We start from the raw sequence: 16,551 nt of genomic DNA on the forward strand, positions 1-16,551 counted from the left end.
GAGTAAGACAGTAAGGCAAAGGAACAGGTGAAAAATACCTGTGCAAAGTGCATTCAAAGTCTCCTCCACAGATACACTCCTAACCAAACCCCAGACTGGCAGCTGGTTCACAAAGGTCACTCCCACAGCATGCTTCTAAGCAAAACTCTCTGCTAAGCTCTCCTAAACCACCAAGACAGTGACAATCCTTCCCTTGGTGTGTACATTCTTGCCACTGTCTGCAGAAGTTTATCTCAACTTGGTTTTATAAATACCATTCTGTCAGAAAAGGAAGATCTTGAATAATGACTGTAGTCTCCTTCTGCTCCAAGCAGATAGAAGTCAGAAAGTTTCCTGCACTGAAATGATTCAACAGCAGCAGAACAAGTCACTATCCCAATGCAGAGAGCACAAGTATGGAGCTGCTTTAAAAAAATGCAATCACAGAAGAGTATAAAGGCATATGTTTACATTAAACTTCCACTTATATCCAAAAACCTTCTTTATAGAGGGGTGCTTTTACTGGGTGAAGAACAAGCTTTCAGACAAATAATTTATGCGAATGATTTAGGTCATCATGTCACATGACACTGCAATTTGAAGGACACCAAAAGGAGCTGTTGACAGGTCCTGCTTCTCACCTACACCACCAGAAGTCATTTAAAGGTTTTATGGTTGTCACAGGAGCCAGAAATCTCCAACTGCCTCAGCACGCTGATTAGAGCCCTAACTTAGCATAGCATGGCTCACTCTTATCACTGCCTACAGGCAATGGGGGAAGGATGACAACACCTACACAGCCCTGATTCCAGCCCAGCAGGGGAGGCTAACATCAGATCCCTGTCCCTATATAGCAACAGAGCACCATCCTACCTACCATCCAAGACAAGCAAAGGTAAAGCATCACTGAACTAAGGATCTGTCCACTTAAATGGACATGCTTAACTTAGCAGTTACAAATTCATCAAGATTAACTCCAGGAATGACAAGGCAAGCATTCCTGACCCAGTTTAAAGTACACTGGCAAAGTTTCAGAGGTAACGGAAAAGATGTTAATTTACACAAAGTATACACTTTGACCTCAAATTTTCATTCCAGATAGGGTTAGGTTTTATATTCCACAGCAGTATCCCTGCATTGCTCCTTTGTTTTCATTGTCTCTGTCACAGAATTAGGAAGTCTGTCTCTTCTAGCAGAGCTGCCACATACAAGGGGTAGATACCCCATGCTAAAGCACTGGGAAATGTAGAGAACCCAGTGACTCGTTTCGAAGCTCGGTTTCAGGTAAGCCACCCTGCTCATCTTCTGCCATTCCTTAACCACAGAAAGTTGTGAGAAGGGTGAGGGGAGAAAGGTTGTTCTGCTAATTTTCAAATCAAGTTAGTCACGCTGTTCTCAAAAAATCCAACACCACCCGGATGAAAGGCCAAAGGAGACAGACACAGTTACAGTCAGGAGGCAGAAGGTCAGGGACAGACCTCAAAGGCAGCTAGGCCTTACTAGGTGCCAAATGACTTATCCTATGGCAGTGAGAAGGAGGGAACTTCTGGCAGCAGGGAGACACTTCTCTGCAGAACCTTGTGGAAAAATAAGCAGTTTCTTTTGTGATAGGGGAATTAGTTTTAAGATGAGAAAATTACAAACTCATTGCTGTTGCTACTTTAAAAGAATTCTTTTAAAAGAATTCCATTTAGTATTCAGGCACCTGACAGTGCCTGCTGAATTTTAAACGCAGTGTTATCACAGTTTTGTCCATACTGCCCTCCCAATTTTCAAATGCAGAGCCATATTTAGCCCGATAGCAGTCATCCAAATAATGCATGTTCCCTTGTATTCTTTTTTTTTTGTTGTTCTCTGTTGCCTTGTTTCATACATATATATACACACAGAGGTGTATATAGTTAGCTCCTTGATGTAGTGGCACTATTTTTGCTCAGTGTTTTACAGCATGATCCATAAATAGGAATCCTAGAGCTAAACATATGACACACAAGAAGACAGCCACCCAGGCAAACAGATGATGATGAAATCAGGGCATACCCAGATACAACAAACTTGGAATTACAATTTAAATCAAGAGGGATTTCTACAACCAACTTCTACAGGCTACTCCTGCACACAGCCTCACAATACTCACTAGGATCCCACATCAGTGATTGGATCCAACTATGCAAAATTGCAGCAGCTACATCAGGGCTCAGCACTTGTGCATTCTGCAGAATAACTGGAAGAAGTAATTGAAAAGAAAGGGCAGCTACTTAGGATAAAAAGAAGATGGGGGACACTGCAGAGTAAATGACAGGAAAATAAATTTTCTCACTGGAATAAGCGACTGGAATCTGGATAGATAATGAAACCTTAACTGAAAACAGGGCAGCAAATGACCATAACATAGAAAAAAGTTGAGAGTTAAAATATCTTATTTATTCATTATTTAGCTAGGACTTACAAAAAAGATCTGCTTTGAGAAGAATGAGCCCCCATTCCACTGTTGCCAAGAAGACGGCATTAAAATCTTTCTTCCAGAGGAAAAAAAAAAAAAAAAAAGTAGTCATGTCAATGGTCAACAGACTAATCTTAAATTTAGAACAATGGTACCACCTATCCCTGTATTCCTGTTCTACAGAATAAGCCTATTTTAGGCAGATTTCACACTATAGTTACAGCTACAAGAAAAAAACCCAAAGAACTAAACTCATTTTATGGCATCAGACAGGTAATGCAATAATTTTAAAATGCACTGTTTTGTAATTTCCCTTACTGTATAACTGTATTTATATGAGGATACTGAAACCAAAAGCATGGTCACATGACGCAAAGAAGGATGTTCACAGATTAGAGAATTACCCCTGTTGTGAACATATCTTACTCTTCAGCTCTCTAATCAGCTATACTGCATGCACCTTAAGTGTCCCCTCATCACATTCCTGAGAATTATTTTTATCAGAAGAATCACGAAACTAAAATGCTAGAGTATAATTTTTCCATGTATCCTCCACTGCATGCATTAAATACAGTTTTGAATAATCAAGAGGGAACTTTAACAAGCAGAGATCTTTCCTTTAGCATGGGATAAAGTCCTTCTTGCCTGCCTCCAGAAAAAAATTATTAAACCACTAGAAATCACACACACATACACAAGTTTCTTTCTGGCTGCCATCCACACGTACAGCACAAACAAGTGCCTTTTCCTGCCTCTCTGAACTGAACGCAGTGCCTTTCAGTGCAGTGTAGCTTACCTGAGGGTAAAAATCATCCAAGCATTTATTTTCAAGAAACAGTACTTTTAAAGAAAATGTATCTGAGACACTACTTATGCATATGAAGATCTGGTGTTTAAACTCAAAGAATAAATATTTTGCTGAATTCAAGTTTCCTGTGCCATTAATTCTTTATGTCTCATTTTGGGTTTGTGTCGTATGTTGTAAGCACATTTTAACCTTAATAGGCTGAGAAGTATATTCTTGTGCATATTTGTGTAAACTGTATACTGATTATACACCAATTAGCTGATCTTAAAAATGATTTTTTTTCATGCTAGCTATAATTTCTCTGAAGTTGGCAGCATTTGCAATACCAAAGCCTGTCTGTGGAGATGGCCCAAATGTATTAAAAGCAGAAAGATAATCCAACCCAAAGACAGATCAATGCCTCCAAACTTCCTGTGTTTGAAAGAAAAAACAAAGCTGAGCGTACTGAGGGTCAGCCACCTCATCAAACATGACTAGCACATGACAAAAGCAGTTATTTGCACTAGGTTTATAATAAAAGATTTTATGAAGGAAATTTTGAGGTTTGCCTTTCTGTTGAAAAATGTGACCAGAATCATAGCTTACATACATCACTTAATATAAAGCTCAGAGTTGACACAACTCATACACTGAGTCGCCATTGCTCATCCCAATAATAAATAGGGCGTCTTTTCGTATCCAGATCATCATAAAGCTACTCAACAATGCACCACATTTCCTGTAAAATGCTTTTACTATTTCTCTAATTTACAAAAATAAACTTAAATCTCAGGTTTGTATATACTAGACTTGTTAATTATTCATAACATAAACCTATTATATCATTAAATCTACTTTCACAAACCTTTCCCTTTTAGGGTAGGATGCAAGTTCTTTTCATTATTTAAATGTAGTGTGAAAGGTAAAATAAAGAATTCTCAACTAGAAAAAAAAATTTCTTCCAGTGTTTGGCTCTGATTAAGAACATGTAACACACAATGAGCTGTCAGATTTGCTGGCCTGAACAACCCCAATGCAGACTGCATTTACAGTTTATATAAAATAAATACATCTGGCAAGGCAATATATCTTTTCCTCAAATATGTTTACTTGTATAACAATTGTTGTTAGCTTACTTAGAAAATACAGCCTGTCAACTCCAGTTTTGCAATTTGGCCTTTGCAAGTGGGCTCCTATTCCCCGACACATAAAACAGCACAATGAATAGGATATTTTAAAAAAGGATACTCAAAATTCAGAGAAAAAATATCCTAAAATAAGCCATAGCCATTTAACAGCTAAGCTCTTTGCATGCAATTTCTTTGTACCTGTACGAAGATTGTATTGAATTTATGACAGATATGGAACAGTTGCACAAGTTCCGATCTGGTTTTAGATTTTGAAGTTAACTTGGAAAAAATGGAATTTCACCATGTTGGAAAAACATTTATGAAAATAAAAAAATATATATCTTACAGTGTCTTCCTGTTCCAAGACCCGACTAATTTTCTAACGTTTCTTAGATAATAGTAATAATAGCGACAATTTTGTTTTTTTCCAAACAGCCTGAAAATGTTCTCAGGGAAGAAAAAGCTTCCCCAAACTTTTACTACTAGGGTGCAACAATGCCAATTGTAAATAGAAAAAAGAAATTTTACATTTTTTTTTTTAAGTCAGCTGTCAGAAGTTTTAGAACAATAGTTCTACATGACACCTAAAAATTCTGGAGCAGTGAAAAGATACACTAAAAGACCTACACCTCGCATTGAAAGATTTGTCTTGGCATATCAACTGTAGGGAAAAGCAAAAGAATGATCCCTCCCTGATTCTGGCAATAGCTATACAAGCCAACCATAGCTGACATTCACACAGCTTCAGACAGGTCGTTCAGTGCCACAGCCTTTTTCCCTAGACAGGGGCTGATAACGCAGCACCTCAAGCATCCATTAGAGCCTAGACTATTGGTGCACAGCCCTGGGAACTGTCAGGGAACACATAAGGACTTCACATGTCCTTAAAACCAACTCTACACTCAAGAAGATGGTCCTTTTTTGAACCTCTTGGAGGGAAGCATGTACTCACTAGAATGCTATAATAAAACGCTGAGTTTCCTTGATATGAATTGCCATGGCTACCATGCGATAATGGATCTCAGCATCTTTATGAGGCATGTATAAACCCAGGTTTTGCCAATAAGCAGCCTGATGCAGACACACCTGGAATACCTGGGGGTTATTTGGATATTTAGATATGCCACAGCAATAAACCAGAAAAAAAATTAAAAAATCCCTCTGCCTTTCTAAAAAATCAATACATATTAAGATACCTGATCTTGGAAATTAAAGTGTGGTAATTTGGCCAACAGTTTAAGTGATTTATCAGGAGTTACACAGCAACTTTGTGGCAGACCTAGAAAATAAACCCATTATTTCTTAGGTGTAGCCTAACTTCTAGATCATACTTTCTACCCTGTAAAGAGAGGAAATACCTACAAATATTAACTCTCACAAATACATCAAGGCCAAGTGTAAAAGTTTCCTAAATTATGCCCACCACAGCAGTCACTTCTACCATGTATTTCCATTAGGTCACTAGTATTTGTGGTCGGTAAGAAACATTCAAGGATTGGAAATGTTCCATTTTTACTGCCCCCAGTGAAAAGCTGACAGAAGTCAAATCCTTCCATTTTCTCCTGGTCTTTCTAACAAAAACCTGAATGATTCACAGATGGGGACCTACAGCAATTAATACCACAATCAGTTGCCACCCTCACTGTGTAATGGCAGTACTAACCCAGGTAGGCTACTACCTGTGCCATTACACCAACTTTAAATTGTTCCTACATTACACCTGTAATCCAAAGTAGTAATATTCATTACCTATTTGATGAAATAAGCTTTCACAGAAGACATTTCAATTTACACTGATTTTATTATAATATGGCACTTAGAAATAATCAGCATGAACAAACAATATGAAGCTGGATCCTAAATACCTTTTTTGTTCAGAAATCCATTCTTTTCCTCTTAGCTACTTAGATGTTTCTTACGAATAATGCAGCTATTTTCCTTGAATACCACTTCTGGACACTTGTCAATATTCCTGAAGGAAAAACTCCCTACAAGCCAGAAGCCCAAGAGGCCAAGATTCTTCTGCTCAAAATGTGAATGCCTGCTAAAATGCTGTCACTTAAATTAGGCCAACCAAGTTAAATAGTAAAACTATGCAACATAACACCACAGCAGTAGAAAAACACTTGTCATCATCTCAGTGATAGAAACAATGCACCAGCACAGAATGCTTCAATCCCACGTCACTGAATCTGCTCTGAAGTTCCAAGCAGCAACACTACATTACCCAAGCAAATAAATACTACTGGCTACTATTTTTAATACTGAACAGTGGTAGAAAAAAAAATAAAAATCTAAAGACCTTTAGATACATCCCATTCCTTCTCACTTCCTAACAATGAGGGGGGAAAAAAAAAAAGTACCATCTTTCAGGTCAGGTCACATTCTATGATCAGTAAAGAGATTGAGGGAGGGTTTAATAAAAATTGCGGCACAAGAACACTTGAAGAAAATACTCTCTGTGGCAGTTAGTACTCCCTCTTCAGTAAAATATTGCAATACTTTTCAGAAGGAGAGTTGAAACATACAGCTTAGAAGACTATTACTGCACACAACAGTTACTACTCACTTAGCTGTTCTCACTTAAGCAAGGCTACTGTGGCACCATGCTCAAACTGACCCCAGAAAAGAAAACAGGGAAAGCTCTCTTGGCCTTGTTATGCTCTACGTATCCTCAGCTACACTGCTAAAGTATGGCATGATGCAACTGCTTGCTGTGCAGCAATGGAAACAGCTGCGGAGAAGCAGCCAAAATGAAAAATTTACTAACCCTGACACTTTATAGAGGTAGCTATGAGATATTCAATCCCCACCAAAGACATACAATGCAGTAACATACTAATAAGAAATTTTGCTATTTCAAAACCTAACCCAGTTCCTCAAGCTACAGATCTTCCCATCAGTCTTTGCTTCTCTCCCTTCAATAAATATGAAGTTTTGTATACTCCAGCTACAGACAGAAAAAAAACTTCTTTATCCCCTGAAACCTTTAAAGTTTCTGAGCCAGAGGAAAGAGGAGAAAGCCTGTGCTCCAAGTATATTAGAAGTGTTATCCCCTTGTGACTGAACCAAATCTCTGCATCTGCTGCAGCTATTAGCCTTCTCCAAATAGCAGCTGAAGCAATATGGAACAGACTTGGTCCCTAGATAATTTCCCAACTACTCATATGGTTCTGTATAGCAGCCATGAAATAAGAGTAATTCTTGGTAATTTAATTCTGCTGTTGCTTGAAAAACCTATGACCCAAAGCAGAAATGTTGGACGTATCTCCAGATTCAAGATGACATTGCAAAGTCAAAAGACAAAGCTTTCTGAGATTTATTTCCAATTTTTCTTTCAAAGGACATCAATCCTTGCAAAAGAGGCGGAGATTACTCCCCCTTGCCTTTTAAAGGAAGGCATACGTTTTGCAGAAATTATTAAATCTTCTCTACTTCCAGTTCCAAATCTTAGGTTTAAGACCTCTGATCAAGCTGCAGCTCAAATGCAATATTCACTGGTAACACAGAAGATGAAATTTCCATATGCATAGTCCTAACAGTATAGAAGACATGCCAAAGTTGAAATCACATTACAGCAATGATTAATGACAACAGATTATTCTGTAAAAGGCAGCAAGTGAGAAACTGTCCAATGAATTCTTCATGAAAAAACACAGTCCCTCTCTAGCACATAGCCTATTATACTCCCATTGATTTGCGGGAGGACAAACATAACCTAAAGAAAATGCCATTTTTTTTGTTTTGTTCTAATGTTTCTGAGAGCAGGACTGAGAGCTAGGGAAAGAGGCAGAAGATCTGGAGGCTCTCATTTCAGTAACTCAAAACCCTACACAGGAATCTGCATTGGAAATCAAGCCAGATATGAAGAGCACACATTCCAGTCTGAAACAGAAGACAGTGACAGACACTCCCCAGGAAACTAACGCATTAAGCTTTATGATTTCAGGATTTTTTATTTTATTTATTTTTTTTTTTAAACTTCTCTGTCAGTAACCAGTCTCTGTCCCAGATAGAACATGAATACAAGAAGGTGGACTGACATCACTGTACAGAAACCTCCTCAGATGCAAGCTGCCAGTTCCTTACTTTAAAAAGCTTTAGTAATCCCCTCATACAGCCCTCCTTAATTAAATGTATCTAGGAATGATTTCTTCAAGAAGAAAGGAGTGTCTGTGCAAATTCATGTGGAAATAGTAGACATAATACATGCAGCCATATGCCAGTTTAAAAGGACAATGAACTTATTTTTATTACTATTCCTGCTATGCCTTTACAGTTAAATAGAATATAGCTTTATTTCTAGAAAACAAGAAAGGTTTACATATTGTTCTTTTAAAGGTCTGCAGATCTGCACTAAAGCTTCCATATACTGTACCTTTTCTGTTGGTTCTAATAATTGTCTCAGACAGTGGTAAAGAGCTTCCATTGGAAATTTCACTTATAGGCTTCTCTGGTGGTTTGTTGGCAGTATTTTCTTTCTTCATGTCCTTCTTTATTTCCTGCAGAAAAAAAAAAAAGCAGGTGGAGAGGGAGAAGAAAAAGAAGAAACAGTTTAAAAAAAGGTATTACAGAATATTCTAAATCTCAAGCTCCCAAGATTTCTTAAAACTGCTGCCTCTTCTAATGCTACCTCCAAGGCTCTTTATAAGTTAAAATGCCACAAAATGGCCAGGCTGGACAGCCTTGGGTGGCATGGTTTAGTGTGAGGTGTCCCTGCCCATGGCAGGGGGCTTGGAACTAGATGATCTTAAGGTCCTTTCCAACCCTAACTATTCTATGATTCTAAAATGAAAGAAATTTTAAGTAACTCTTCCAATGGATACTATTTTTTTTCTTTCAAAAAGAGGTTAATTTCTTATTTATGCTTGAAAATTATAGGACAGCTCTGCAAATCTTTTACTAAAGATCACTAAAGCTCGGGGGGAGAGAGGCTTCTCAGTTTAACCATCATTAAACTGCACATTCGACACACAGGGCAGAACTGAGTACAGTATTCTTGATGTAAAGGCAGCTAAGTTTGCTTCCCCTCCTTCTAGAAGCCCACAGAAACAACCACCACAGCAGGAAGAAAAATATTAACCAGGAAAATATGACAAATGTTACCATAATTGGCAGAAGCATATAGAGAGCCTGCTGTCAGAACCATTGCTAACACTAACACATTTTGCAGCTGACTGCCTTTTAAGGTGATCAATTTCTTTGGCATCTTGAAACACCACTGATGTAAACAAGTAGGCATTACCTCCATTTTACAGACAGGTAACTGACATACTGAAGAGGCTAAAGCATTTGCATATAACCATATATCAAAATAGAAGGGAAAAATAAGTTCAGTTTTGGCTCCAAGCTTTGTCATAGGTCAGGCTGCAGAGCCACTTGAGCTGGGAGGGAGCTCAGCAGTTCTCCAATCTCCAGCTCAAAGCAGGGCCACCTCTGGGGTCAGAGAAGGTTGCTCAAAGCTGTTTGTACAGTTGGATCCTGAAAACCTCGAAGGCAGAGACCATATAAGCTTATGAACAATCTGCTCCATTGCTTGACTGTCCTAGAGACAAAAAATTTCCTTATAACCAGCCTGAAACGTTCTTTTCAAGTCCTATCTACTCTCTCCTGTCTTCCCCACCAAGCACCACTGTGAAGGGCCTGGCTCTGTCTTCTTGATAACCTCCTTGTATGTATTGGAAGGCTCTCCTCCCCACATAATTTCTTCTCCAGGCTGAACAAACCCACCTCCCTGAGTATCTCCTCATAGAGCATGTGTTTCAGGTCCCTCAGCCACAGAACCTGCTCCAATTTATCAATGTATTTCTTTTACACACAATCCATATCCTGTCCACAAAATGGGATGCTGTACTCTGGATGCGGCCTAATTGGTGCTAGGTAGTGTTATCACTTCCCTTAATCTGCAGGCTATTTAATGCAGCCCAGGATTGCTGTTGATCGTGTTTGATGCCAGAGTACAAAACTAGCTTATGTTTACCTTGCTGCCCACCAGGACCCACAAGTTCTCTTCAGCAGAGCTGCTCCCAAACCCATTAAGCCCCAGTCGGTGTGTCTGCCAGCAATTCCTCATTCCAAGGGACAGAACTGGTATTTGCCCTTGCTGGTTTTCATAAGGTTCATGCCTGGATCCCTCTGAACAGCTGCCCTGCCTTCAAGTATGTCAACTGCTTCCCTGATTTGGCGTCATCTGCAGATTTGATGAGATTGTCTAAATTGAGCAGGCATCAGGGACAGGCGATAGCTTTGGACAGACTCTTGCCCTTGTAAAAACCTCTACCTCTCCTCCGCGCTTTTAACACATTCACTGCCCTCTTCTACATCCCAGTGCAGTAGCAACCTCCGCCATCCCACAGCACCGTACCATACACAGGTAGTACTGTACATCTTAGTTATGTTTCCAGCATATCAGACATGAGCACTAAACCACAGAAAGCGAATTTCTATTTGAAGTTTCTGAGGTTACCTGAGAACAGCACCAAACAAAACTGGAATTTCCAAGTCACTCTCTTAAAAGATGCACTTTAAACCTGAATGCCATAAATTTCCCTAGTCCAATTGATATGTCAAAGCTGCACTATTAGCCACACTACATTAATAGTGTCTTTTGTATCTGCACAAGTCATTTACTGTGTATCAGCATTCCATTAGCGGAGATAAAAGTTTTATGAACTGCTGGCCACCAAGGTTACAATTAATTTTCTATCTAGTGCCATCACACAGGTAAAAGAGTATCTAAAATCCAACTCATCACAGTACCCATCATAACTGAAATAACAAATGTGAACGAATAAGTGTATAAAAGGTGAATGTATGTATGTAATAGATGCTGCTGTTAGAAGAAATACTGCAAACAGTTCTTGTATAAAAGTGAACCATGTGATAATTTAAGAACACTGCACACATTTAGAAGAAAATGCTATATTACTTTCTAAAAAGTGGACTAATACATACTAATGAGTACATTATTCCATGAGTTTTTTTTCAGTCTTAAAAATTAAAATACACAATGAGTCCTCTCAAAGCTTGTTGTATTGAAGCTTTAAATTTATTTTGTGGCAAGGTGACAAACTCATGGTATATTAAAAAAATCTAAAATTGAAAAAGAATTTGTGAGTCAAATAGCACTCTTGTGAACAGGACCATAAGACCACAGCCAAAGAAGACCCCACCTTGTCAGAACTTGCTTCCTGTGTGTCATTACCGTGTTATTTTCCATTCTTTATGTCAGAATGCAATGAAATCCTCAACACATCAATTCTGAAACAGCAGTACAATAATTTTTATTTTTAAAGCCCTATTTCCAACTTCAAAAGTGGCAGAAAAAATTGTCTGCTATAACTGAAAGCAGCACTGTACCCTCAAGTCTCCAAAGGAATGATAACTGGAGTCTTTGCTGCTCTTGACAGCTTTTTGAGGAAGCCTTGTTTGGCTCCTGAAAACAAGCACAAATGACTTTGGCCACAAAGGAATACCAAATCAGCTCACTTTATTTCACCACAAAAAATACACTGAATTTCACAACCTTGCATATTTGGTAAATAATACAATTATAATTGCCTTAAAAGCCCGGTGCTCCACCAATTATAATTATAGAAATCTCTGAACATAACCCACTCATTCTAGATTTGCATGGAGCAGAAGCCTACCACGTGAGGAAAGAGTTGGCAACCAACCTTCCAAACCCACGTACACTAAAGATTGCTTTGGGGAACTTTCGCCAGCATACGATAAAATTCATTATGGTTCTGGTTTCAAGTTGAAGTATGCAGGTATTACTTCTAAACAAGAAATTTAAAATTTCTAAACAAGAAAGAAGGCAAACTTTCACTCAGGACAGGAAATCCCCAATCTGCCATGAGTAGTTCAAGAACAGCTGAATTTAAGTGTTAAAGGAGTATGAACAGAAACTAACAATCCAGTTGTGGGCTCAGGGAGTGCTGTTTCTTGAAGAAGGAGCTTGTGTATGCAAAGAGAGGAAAAACAGTAAAGGTAAGAGACTTTATTACGGGGGGGGGGGATCAACCTGCAATTAGCTGCCTGCCTAGCAAGGACTTCAGTATGTCTCCTGATTAGGATTCTCGTAGGATTCTTGCACTGGTTTCTGGTCATATTTTGACTACAGCAAACACATTCACACCCTGATTAGCTACAACCGCCACTCACTGTAGACCAATCTATCCCTGAGTAGGACAAGGGGGACTGGACAGGTACTGCAGGACATCTACAGCACGCTGAGTCTCCACACAATGACAGTGTGAGCACTTTCACTAGGAATCTCTGTGGTAATGCTAAATTGGTCCAGACCCGATGACCTTGAGAGCCCTTTCCAGAACCTCAGGATCCCAGCCCTTAAATAAATAACCTCACGTTTCAACCACTAAATCTAAACCAGGCCCTTTTGACACCACAAACATTAAGACAGCTTCCACCTCATGGGTATGTGTGTTTCAGAGTGATTCCAGTAGTATAAGCAGTATTTATTGGGAAGAGGCATCCTCCATCTGAGAAATTCTGAAAAGCCACTGTGAACTTTAAAAATCCCGATTTTTACATCAGGCTTTAAGCCTGATTTGATGAAATATTATGATTTGAAAGACATTATAGGGTGCAAACACATTTTAGAGTACTCAGAAGGCCCTTACGCTTTGTATACTCTTTTATAATCTAAAAAAAATACTGTTTTTTTAATGAGGCTTTAACCATACTGCATAGATGTCAACTGCCAAATCACCATGAAAAGATCACTTTCTTTTAGCAAATTTTGAAATAACGTTTCTCCAAAGAAACACAAAATCCTAAACAATACTTCAGTTGGTTTTACTTGGATCTTCTCTAATCCAATCCTACACCAATATGAGCCACAAAATTATAAGGTATTTTCTGTATGCTTGTGAGCTTTACAATGTGACAAAATATTAACTAACAAGTTATATAGTGCAATGAAACTCCATTGCATAGCAAAATATGACATATTCAAGTGTACCTATGCCCTATTAAATGGCTATTTCAACCTATAAAATCTAGAAATTCATCATCTTTCATTTTTTTAGTCAAAACCTGTTACTTGTTGACATGACACGTGCCTTGTCAAGCTGGAAAGAGATTAAGAAGAGTGGTTAATGGTTACCAAAGAGAAAAGTCTTCAGCCCATCTGCCATTTTCCTACTGTTGCTTGCAAGACCTAGCTTTGTTTGCAGAATTTCATCATTTATTACCTTTCAAAGAAAAAGTCTATTCTATCAGACTACATGCTGAAGCTTCTGCTCATCTATCAAGAAGCTTCCTTTGATTTATAGCAAATGTTTGAATTAGGCCAGCCAAAAAAGTTACAGTTAGTATCTGTTACCAAGTCTAAAGGAAAGTAAAAGAACTTCTGCCATTTTCACTACGGCAAAGCATCAAGATTTTTTTACTCTAGCAGTTCTGACCTTTCCAGGAAACTCAGCTGAAAACATCTGAGGAAATTGCTGCAACCCCTTCTATGACTATAAATGCAATTAAATACTATTCTGTGTTGCTGCACGTATGAAATGTTCCAGCCAACACTTCACTCTTCATAGTTGTTGGGAGCCATGAAAAATCATGAGAAAAAATCTCTGTCAGAGTACAAGGTGATTTATCTATGGCCTCCATGTGCAAAGGGAAAAACAGTTAAAAGCTAAGAAATAATGAGGTTTTCACTATTAAAAATTCTATACCCTGTACATTGCTTGAAGCTTAATACGGAAGCAGGAAAAAGAATGCAGAATCATATGGAGCCGGGGGTGGGAGGGAGCCTGGGTGAGCCAACACTGCAACACATGCAAACTATCCAAAGATGACAGTGAACTACATAAGGAGCGCTTTGACCACTCTGAAACGCAGAATACTTTTCCTTTAATCTCTTTTCTCAAAAATATACTTTACCTTTCAAGAGACAGCTACCACCATGCTTTCCTGCAAATGTCTGCAACTCCAAACAATATATGAATTCAATTACCCATTTATATTAAAACCTCAAAATGTAACTCTGCTGCAGGGTGCCTCAATGCAATATTTAGTCCTCCTGAGTCATTTCCTGTGACATTTTCACTCAAACTAGTTAAGAGTTATTGAATAATTATAAGTATGCTTAGATATAAATGCAACTCTCATACTGTTAAGACTCTTGTAGTTCTGCTGTAAAATAAACAATGTACCTGGCAGTGAGGTTGGAACAAACCTTCCAGCAACTGAACTACCATCAGTGTGAAAATTATTTTCGACCAGAAAGATGGTGGCAACACTAAAATCCAGTACGCCTTCATAGCACTAGCCTTAAATTCCATAAAAAGGGAAATGTTTCAGAGACAATAGGGAAACCACCTAGCTTTTATTTTCCTGACTTCTGCAACGTTTGAGATTCACTAGTCCTTGGCTTCTCCTTTCTAGGGCAATACCAGCTCCAAGACATGGAGGCAGAATGTAAGACCTTCAAGCACCATGATCAAGAGTGAGAGCTCTCCATGAGCTGGTCACAAGAGACAATCACTGGCTGTCACCAAGTAGAGCGGGAAGGACAGCCTGGAGAGTGTGCTTCCCCAGAAGTGAAAAGTGATCCCTCAGTTCTAACAGCTAGATGGATCCCATACTGCTACTGCACACATCATCGGAGCTCATGACAAAGTTAAGCTCTTATTTTACAACTGCAAGATTATACATCCTCTCTCCTCTTTTACTGCCTTGATTATCCCAAGTTTATAGGAAACGTGTTCCCAGCTGCCTGTCAGGCATGTGACCTAACCGCTGAAAAAGAAAAAAAAAATAGGGTTACCTCCTGGTTTGTGCTAGTACTATCTAGTTCTAGGGTTGTTTTTAAACCAGAGCCTCCTAAGCCTCTCCCAAAGAGTTCTTTGGTTTCTGTCTCTAGCCTTCAAAATATGTGTTCCTGTAGCTCACGTGACTTCTATCTGATTTAAAGCTTGATAGAGAAAAGCACTATTTTTTCACCAAGTTTTACATGCTGAACAGCATATCTATTCCAGCAGTAACAGCAGGAGTATGCAGAAGAAACCATGTTAAGGATGAAGGCTCCAATGTGCCTTTTCTTTCTTGTTGTGTTACAAAAACCAGATGCAATCTTCTGTTTTGCTCTCTCCCACTGCAAATAAACTCTTGAATGCCATCCAGATAGTGAGAAGTGCTGCTTGCATGGCTGCTCAGGTAAGCCACAGTGCTGCCTTTGCATCTCATATGGAAGGCCTTACAAAACACTGTAAAGCTTCCTGCCGGGATGCTGCTCAGCTATTTATCATATGCATCTCAACTTAGCCTGTACAATCATAAACTCATTACACAGCCATAAAAAAAGGCTTCTACAGCCTATCTGTCCTGTTCATTGTTCTTGCAGCATTTAAATACTATTTTTATTACTGATTTTATTATAAACTTAATTTAACATGGAGGCAACACCTCAAATATTTGGGGCAATATAGTGGGTCACATGAAAATATCCATATGAAAATGCAGTAGTTTAGATTTATTGCAAACAATTTGCAACAAACAAAATTACTATGAAATGACAAAACAACAGTTGCTCCGAAAGAAAATTAACACCTACATCCAGTGTATTCTACATTAACTGCAAAAATACTGTGCCACTAGAGTCACAGTGAACCAGCTCCTGTTTAAACTGCTGGCAACTACTCTGTGATATCCACGTCTAAGCATTCCTTGTGTACGCCAGCCTGAGATGCCCATGCTATGAAGCCACACTGCCACACCTGAATACCTTTGTTCCTCTCCTACACACCAACACCCAGTATGCTACAGTAAACTGAAGCTCCTCTTTTAAAGAATCTTCACATTCTTCCTTTTTTTGATACAGCTTTGTTTTATCTTGTACCTTTTCTATATACTTCTGATAATAAAAGATCTTCTGGTAGGATACGCATTCTTGCATATGGCGAAAGCTGTGTGCTCTTAGAAGGCCGAGTGCATGGATTACAACAAAATTAACATAACTCAGATTTGTTAAGTCTATGGAATCTTTCAGCTCTGTTTTTATATGAAAATGAGCGTGTTTCCTGCATCTATTCAGATCAAGAAAACCTCCTTGTTCTGCATCCTTAGCAATCAAACTTCATTCTTCAGTCAAGGAGACATATTTAACTATACCATTTCGGTTTTTTAAAAAATTACCAAAAATAAAATAATAAAAGAAAAGGTAAAGAAAAAAGAGAGACTATGAG

General features: G+C 38.6%; 1 protein-coding gene across 8 annotated transcripts in view; it reads right to left on the bottom strand.

Moving 5' to 3' along the window:
* The window catches only part of SH3KBP1 (SH3 domain containing kinase binding protein 1), a 231,365-nt gene that overhangs the window by 132,221 nt on the left and 82,593 nt on the right, over window positions 1-16,551 (bottom strand). For all 8 annotated transcript variants that reach the window (XM_057419651.1, XM_057419655.1, XM_057419649.1 and 5 more), the window contains one exon: window positions 8,718-8,841. In XM_057419651.1, coding sequence (XP_057275634.1) covers window positions 8,718-8,841 — 124 coding nt within the window. The remainder of the gene's footprint in view (window positions 1-8,717; window positions 8,842-16,551) is intronic.

Source organism: Pezoporus wallicus, unplaced genomic scaffold (genome assembly GCF_028554395.1).
Source record: "Pezoporus wallicus isolate ANWC-B61680 ecotype Strahan unplaced genomic scaffold, APGP_CSIRO_Pwel_v1 contig_5767, whole genome shotgun sequence".
Taxonomy (NCBI): domain Eukaryota; kingdom Metazoa; phylum Chordata; class Aves; order Psittaciformes; family Psittacidae; genus Pezoporus; species Pezoporus wallicus.